Source organism: Triticum dicoccoides, chromosome 3B, assembly GCF_002162155.2.
Source record: "Triticum dicoccoides isolate Atlit2015 ecotype Zavitan chromosome 3B, WEW_v2.0, whole genome shotgun sequence".
Lineage (NCBI taxonomy): Eukaryota > Viridiplantae > Streptophyta > Magnoliopsida > Poales > Poaceae > Triticum > Triticum dicoccoides.
In genome coordinates, this window is record NC_041385.1 from 513,040,788 (window position 1) to 513,048,942 (window position 8,155).

At 43.9% G+C, this 8,155-nt stretch overlaps 1 protein-coding gene across 1 annotated transcript; it reads right to left on the reverse strand.

Moving 5' to 3' along the window:
• Positions 1-497: 497 nt before the first annotated feature.
• LOC119276819 (dihydroorotase, mitochondrial-like) lies at positions 498-3,705 on the reverse strand. Its single transcript, XM_037557979.1, has 7 exons — positions 3,067-3,705; positions 2,782-2,963; positions 2,304-2,440; positions 1,918-2,083; positions 1,725-1,841; positions 1,128-1,288; positions 498-917 (listed from the first exon to the last, which is right to left on the reverse strand). Exons 1-7 carry the CDS (start codon positions 3,300-3,302, stop codon positions 714-716), a joined length of 1,203 nt encoding a protein of 400 aa, XP_037413876.1. The 5' UTR covers positions 3,303-3,705; the 3' UTR covers positions 498-713.
• Between the last annotated feature and the right edge of the window lie 4,450 nt (positions 3,706-8,155).

The window sequence follows — 8,155 nt, forward strand, 5'->3', positions numbered from 1 at the left end:
TTGTGTGGAGGGAGGAACAGAGTGATGTGTGCAATGTGCCCACAACGATACATGCGAGTTGAAAACGGATCGCGTAATTGAATATTAGTAAGTTTGAAGAGTTAAAGTGTCTTAAATTATCACCTGCAAAAAGGAATACAGTACTATCTTGAATTATCACTACACGCGAACAACACGTCTTCTAAACTCAGGGTGGAATGAAAGAGACACCCGCAAAAGAAAAGAAAAAAAAGGAATGAAAGAGACGACGAATAAACCAAGGAACTGGCTAAATTCCTTGTTCTCGTAGTGGTGTGTGTAATATGAGCACCAACATTTGAACCTGTTGGGTAGAGCTATGCCGACACAACACCTGCGCACGGATGGCTGTGGCTGCCGCTTCACCTGCCGTGCCAATCGACTCAACAAGACTCGCAGGCAAATATAGTATTGCTTACCTGCATATAGCTTGTACCCTTTTATCTTATGACGAGGTTTTAGTGCAATCCACTGAAATGCAGATAACTCAACAAGAACCTCTTTTCTTTTATTCAGACGAAGACTTTTTCGCTCTTGCTTGGAATAAGTTGTTCTTACAAAGTTGATTTTAAGAATCCCACACGGGGTAAGTCTACAACCAAAACCTTGTTTTGTCAGGCGCATTCTACAGAAAGGGAGGAGATGGAACGGCTCCACTTATTGTTTCTCCCCCAAATGGACCGTCTGTAATTTGCTTATTCTTCGGGCTGATCGGACGGAAGCCATTCCAGAGTGTTGCCGGTGGACATAGGCACAATCACTCCTGAACCGTACGCATAAGTTGCAGGCACTTTCCAGGGACTCCTTCTCAGAACAGTCTTTGATGTGTTCCTTGGGAGACCATAAAAATCTGGCCCATTGAAGCTTGTAAACGCCTCTAGCTTATCAAGAGCACCGGCCTGAAACAGGACACAATATGTCCAAGAAACAGATTAGTAGGAAATTTTAGCATTTTCATGTCTGACAGAGTAGTTCTTTGCCCGTAAGATTATGATAGGCTTTTTGTAGCTAAAGTCATTATGACTGTAGTTTCTAGTAAGATGGTAAGATATCCAGGCCAAACAAAATACTGAACTCCGATGAGAGAGAGAGAGAGAGAAATATATTACCTCTTCAAATACCTTCGCATAAAGAGAAAGAGCAACAGGAGCACTATATATTCCTGCACATCCACAGGAACACTCCTTCAGCCGTTTATCATGGGGAGCACTGTCAGTGCCAAGAAAGTATTGTCTGCTCCCACTTGTTACAGCAGAAACAATAGCTTGCCCTGAGGTAGAAGATTCAGAGACAGTTAAACACATTGGATGCTGTAGAAAGAAGAAAAGGAAGATTGAGCATATTATCTACCAAAGACATTGCTCGTGCTATCCTACAAATGGAGGTGATAATAAAAGAATGCAACGAAGTCCATAGCCATGTTCTTGTATTCAAAATTGCAATGTTGGGCAAGAACTGAATATAATTATCATCAAAAGGAACATGATAATGTAATGCAAGAATAGCAATGTTGTAGATCTAGTCTTTTAGTGCTGAAGGAATGTCCAAGTCAATGTTTTCTACCAATTATCTCAACAAGAACAATAATTAATGGTAGGAAGTTGAGCAGAATTAGAGATTTCTTGCGTGTTCTTGAAAAAGCAGAATTAGAGATACGAGATTGGAAACTTTTGTGGCTTAGGGACACAAGAGTGACCAGAACATACTGTGGGTTTCTCTCTTCAGCACTGGCAAGCAATAATTGTGAGGCTGTAAACCACCCTGAAACAACGCATTCCTGTTTAGAAGGAGATGCTGCGGAGTCACTGTTGCAGCAACATGACCTGAAAACACAACAAAATGTAAGAACCATGTAAAAGGGAAAACAGAAGTATTAAGGGTCATTGAAACAGCACATACCTTCTTTGCATGATTCTACGAAGTTCACTGCATCCATCGTAGTGATATGTTCCATAACAATTTTCAGCTGTGGAAGTTTTTGTACAAGTGGTGCTAATATTTTCTCAATGAAGACCTTCTCACGGTCAAAGGTGTCGACATGAGGATCTGTGACTTCTCCATGAACCTGAAGGAAATGAAAAATAGCCATAAAGGTGACTATGTTGGCATTGATCATACAGGAATCAATAGTACTAACTCTAACAAACATCTTTTTGATAAGTTCGGTATTGTCAAGGCAACAAATGACAAGCCCATTTAACATGTCAAGTAAAAGTAGAGACCAACTTGGCAGATGAACCAAAACTTTGGGATTCTGTGTAGGGAGAAGAACAATAACTACTTACAAGTAAAGGCATTTCCTGCTTGACCATCTCTTCAAGGACAGGCAAGCATTTCCCCAAAATATCAGTTACGCCATCTTGGGAGTTAGTAGTTGCTCCAGCAGGATACAACTTGACAGCAAAAACCACACCACTCTTTCCTACAAACCAACAAAACAAACATGGCATGAAACATAAACATTATGAGTCATGACTGAAGGAGGAGCATAACATTTACAAGATGACCCAGAATCGTTAAGGGAATAATTGTAATCACGTCAATAAAGCTTATTCTAGCTTCTAACACACACTGACAATGTGCTAACAAACTCATCACACAAATGCACATCAACACTAACAAACATTAGGGCTGACTATAAATTTGGTCTTTCGCTAGTTGGGAGACAGATATAGATATTTGATAACCAAGAGATGCAACCATGAAGTACACACGGTAAAAAAAAACAGCTAAAGAACCAATTGCGGTAGGGAGAATCCGTACTTGCGATCTTAATTTCCTCCGGGCTAGTCCTGTCCGTGAGGTAGAGCGTCATGAGCGGCACGAAGCTGCTCCCGGGAGGCAGCGCCTTGAGGATCTCATCTCTGTACGCGATCGCACGTGCCGTTGTAGTAACCGGTGGCTTCAGGTTGGGCATCACGATGGCTCTCTCAAAGTGCCTCGCGCTGCCAAAGAGCATACAACAAACACACAGCCACCCTGCCTGTTTAAGCTCTTTGAGGCATTGCACCGAACAGTAAGAGTGCACTAGCAGCAGAAGGAGCAAACCTGTGGGGGAGCACCGCGGCCATCACGTCGCCGTCACGGAGGTGGAGGTGCCAGTCGTCGGGGCGCGTGATGGTGAGCTCCAGCGGCGCCGAGGAGGCCATGACGCTCGCCCTCGTGTTCAGGCGGTGGCAAGGAGGGTGGACTCGGACCCGGTGCGGGGGCGACGGCCGCGGGAAGGAGACCAGAGGCTTCAGATGCGGGTTCGCGGAGACGGCGGTGGTGATCGCGAACTGCATTGACTTGCCGGCTTTATTCGGATTCGGTTTTGTTTATCTTGGCCCTCCTCCTCCGGTGGCGAGTCCGGCGTGGAGCAGCAAGGGGCCTGGGCGTTAGGTAGGTAGAAACCGAAGATTCGGTTGGTGTAGTTCGGTGTTTGGCTCGGTTAAGTAATTTCGAACCCAAAATGACGAACAAAATTAGAAAACCGACAATTTGGCTCGGTTTTCAGATTCTGCCGAAGTAACCGGGAGCTCCTCCGCCGTGTGCAGGCGTGCAGCGACGTAGACGCCCAGGCAGCGCACTACGTTTCTGCGGTGGTCGCCGGCTGGGGAGAAGCAGAGAAGGTGACGCGACGGTAAGTGGCGGCGCGCGGCGGAGGCTGGGAAGGAGCCAGACAGGAGGCGGCAGGACGGGAGTGGCGAGCGTGCGTGCTGGCCGTGCGCCTGGCTAGTGCGGTGGGTTGTGCGCGAAGGCGATGATCAAGGCACGGGTGCGCGGGGCTATTTTTGTCTTATTTTTAATAGAACAATGCCCATGCGAATATAAATATTCCAATACGTTAGCATGTGATTTATCTGTCTATATAATAAAAAAATACAACTGTGTAAATAAATGTTCATCAAATTCTGTCCGTGAATTACCTTATATTATGACTAAAAATTTGGTAAGTAAATTAAAGTGAAATTGGTTTAGAAGGTAAGTAAATTAAGGTGAAAATAGATGACTCAACTTTATACTAACTTTATTATAAAGTTGGATCATTTATTTTGAAACGGAGGGAGTACATGAAAGGTTGGACGAAGGGGTGATGGAAAGAAAGGTGAAATGGGGACCTTACGTTCTTTTTTAAATATAAAAAATAGAGATTCGTTGAGCAAAGTGCGTGGGGGAATGGGCAGTACGAGTAGCTGCGGCGGCTGTTGCGGTGGGTTGTAGACCCGATCATAAGCCGGGCCAGGCTTGGCAAAGCCCGAAGCAAAAAATCCCAAGCCCGAGCCCATCCCCAAGCATATAAACAGTGACATTTTTTAATTAACATAATTACATTTAGGATATTATATTCAGCAAAAAATCCCAAGCCCGAACCCGTCGCCGAGCTGCGGCGGCTGCTGCGTATAGCTGGCCAAACGAGTCGTGCTAAATGGGCCGGCCCGATAGCACGCAGGCATGGGACGACCTAGGCACGACACGGCCCGGGCTAAACGGGCCAGGCCTGGCACATGGCACGCCACGGGCTGTGCCTGGGCCTAGAGGCGGGGCTCGCGGGCTGGCACGACACGACCCGTTTTTTTTTGAAATATATAAATATGTCCTATATAAATACATATAATACTCTAATATGTTGTATTTTTATCCTTTTGTAATTCTAGAGCATGTCTTGTATTCTTTTAACTCTGGGAGTTTTTAATGATGTACATGTGCTAATAAGACTCTAGATTTATCCCATGTAATAGTCTACCAAATTTTGCAATTTTCAACATTTTTTGGCCCTTTTCATTATTTTTGTTGGGGAAGTAGTAATTTCAAAAAAATTCCTACGCACACGCAAGATCATGGTGATGCATAGCAACGAGAGGGAAGAGTGTTGTCCACGTACCCTCGTAGACCAAAAAGCGGAAGAGTTAGAACAACGTGGTTCATGTAGTCGTACGTCTTCACGGCCCGACCAATCAAGCACTGAAACTATGGCACCTCCGAGTTCTAGCACACGTTCAGCTCGATGACGTCCCTCGAACTCCGATCCAGCCGAGTGTCGTGGGAGAGTTCCGTCAGCACGACGGCGTGGTGTCGATCTTGATGTTCTACCGTCGCAGGGCTTCGCCTAAGCACCGCTACAATATTATCGAGGAGGACTATGGTGGAGGGGGGCACCGCACATGGCTAAGAGATCAAGAGATCAATTGTTCTGTCTAGAGGTGCCCCCTGCCCCCGTATATAAAGGAGCAAGGGGGGAGGGGGCGGCCGGCCTAGGAGGGGGCGCGCCAAGGGGAGTCTTACTCCCACCTGGAGTAGGACTCCCTCCTTCCTTGTTGGAGTAGGAGAAGGGGGGAAAGAGGAGGGAGAGAGAGGAAGGAAAGGGGGGGCGCCGCCCCCTCTCCTTGTCCTATTCAGACTAGGGGGGAGGGGCGCGCGGCCCAGCCCTTGCCTCCTCTCCTCTTCTCCACTAAGGCCCATGTAGGCCCATTAAGCCCCTGGGGGGTTCCGGTAACCTCCCGGTACTCCCGTAAAATCTCGATTTCACCCGGAACACTTCCGACATCCAAATATAGGCTTTCAATATATCAATCTTCATGTCTCGACCATTTCGAGACTCCTCGTCATGTCCGTAATCACATTCAGGACTTCGAACAAACTTCGGTACATCAAAACTCATAAACTCATAATATAACTATCATCGAAACCTTAAGCGTGCGGACCCTACGGGTTCGAGAACTATGTAGACATGACCGAGAACCGTTTCCGGTCAATAACCAATAGCGGAACCTGGATGCTCATATTGGCTCCTACATATTCTACGAAGATCTTTATCGGTCAAACCGCATAACAACATACGTTGTTCCCTTTGTCATAGGTATGTTACTTGCCCGAGATTTGATCGTCGGTATCTCAATACCTAGTTCAATCTCGTTACCGGCAAGTCTCTTTACTCGTTACGTAATGCATCATTCTGTAACTAACTCATTAGCTACATTGCTTGCAAGGCTTATAGTGATGTGCATTACCGAGAGGGCCCAGAGATACCTCTCCGACAATCGGAGTGACAAAACCTAATCTCGAAATACGCCAACTCAACATGTACCTTTAGAGACACCTGTAGAGCTCCTTTATAATCACCCAGTTACGTTGTGATGTTTGGTAGCACACAAAGTGTTCCTCCGGTGAACGGGAGTTGCATAATCTCATAGTTATAGCAACATGTATAAGTCATGAAGAAAGCAATAGCAACATACTAAACGATCAAGTGCTAAGCTAACGGAATGGGTCAAGTCAATCACATCATTCTCTTAATGATGTGATCCCGTTAATCAAATGACAACTCATGTCTATGGTTAGGAAACTTAACCATCTTTGATTAACGAGCTAGTCAAGTAGAGGCATACTAGTGACACTATGTTTGTCTATGTATTCACACATGTATTATGTTTCCGGTTAATACAATTCTAGCATGAATAATAAACATTTATCATGAAATAAGGAAATAAATAATAACTTTATTATTGCCTCTACGGCATATTTCCTTCTGTCTCCCACTTGCACTAGAGTCAATAATCTAGTTCACATGTAATTGGTCCCTTGTGAGTAATACAAAAGTCAGTGGGAGCCTCTCCCACTGTCATGCAGTTTCAAAAAAAAAATCTAGTTCACATCACCATGTGATTTAACACTAATATTCACATCTGCATGTGATTAACACCCATAGTTCACATCGTCATGTGACCAACACCCAAAGGGTTTACTAGAGTCAATAATCTAGTTCACATCGCTATGTGATTAACACCCAAAGAGTATTAAGGTATGATCATGTTTTGCTCGTGAGAGAAGTTTAGTCAACGGGTCTGTCGCATTTAGAGCCATATGTATTTTGCAAATATTCTATGTCTATAATGCTCTACACGGAGCTACTCTAGCTAATTGCTCCCACTTTCAATATGTATCCAGATTGAGACTTAGAGTCATCTGGATTAGTGTAAAAGCTTGCATCGATGTAACTCTTTACAACAAACTCTTTTATCACCTCCATTATCGAGAAACATCTCCTTAGTCCTCACTAAGGATATTCTTGACCGCTGTCCAGTGATCTACTCTTAGATCAAAATTGTATTCCTTTGCCAAACTCAGAGCAAGGTATACAATAGGTCTGGTACACAACATAGCATACTTTATAGAACCTATGACTGAGGCATAGGGAATGACTTTCATTCTATTTCTATTTTGTGCTGTGGTCAGCATTTGAGTCTTACTCAATTTCATACCTTTGCAACGCAGGCAAGAACTCTTTCTTTGACTGTTCATTTTGAACTATTTCAAAACTTGCCAAAGTATATACTCATTGAAAAATCTTATCAAGCGGCTTGACCTATCTTATAGATCTTGATGCCCAATATGTAAGCAGCTTCACCGAGGTCTTTCTTTGAAAAACTCTTATTCAAGTATCCTTTTATGCTATCCAGAATTTCTATATCATTTCCAATTAACAATATGTCATCTACATATAGTTTTAGAAATGTTACAGAGCTCCCACTCACTTTCTTGTAAATACATGCTTCTCCAAAAGTCTGTACAAAACCATATGCTTTGATCAACTCATCAAAGCGTATATTTCAACTCCGAGATGCTTGCACCAGTCCATAGATGGATCGCTAGAGCTTGCACAATTTGTTAGCACCTTTAGGATTGACAAAACCTTCTGGTTGCATCATATACAACTCTTCTTTAATAAATCCAGTAAGGAATGCAGTTTTGACATCCATTTGCTAGATTTCATAAAATGTGGCAATTGCTAACATGATTCAGATAGACTTAAGCATCGATACGAGTGAGAAAATCTCATTGTATTCAACACCTTGAACTTGTCGAAAAACTTTTTGCGACAAGTCGAGCTTTGTAGATAGTAACACTACTATCAGCCTTTGTCTTCCTCTTGAAGATCCATTTATTTTCTATGGCTTGCCGATCATCGGGCAAGTCCACCAAAGTCCACACTTTGTTCTCATGCATGGATCCCATCTCAGATTTCATGGCCTCAAACCATTTCGTGGAATCTGGGCTCAGCATCGCTTCCTCATAGTTCGTAGGTTTATCATGGTCTAGTAACATGACTTCCAGAACAGGATTACCGTACCACTCTGGTGCGTACTGTACTTTTGGA

Bases quoted from the DNA above. Each gene is read 5' to 3' on its own strand.
- LOC119276819 (XM_037557979.1), bottom strand. From the start codon at position 3,302: ATGCAGTTCGCGATCACCACCGCCGTCTCCGCGAACCCGCATCTGAAG. The intron at 2,964-3,066 runs GTTTGCTCCTTC...GCTCTTTGGCAG, and splicing joins GCCGCGGTGCTCCCCCACAG to CGCGAGGCACTTTGAGAGAG. The intron at 2,084-2,303 runs GTAAGTAGTTAT...CATTTCCTTCAG, and splicing joins AGCAGGAAATGCCTTTACTT to GTTCATGGAGAAGTCACAGA.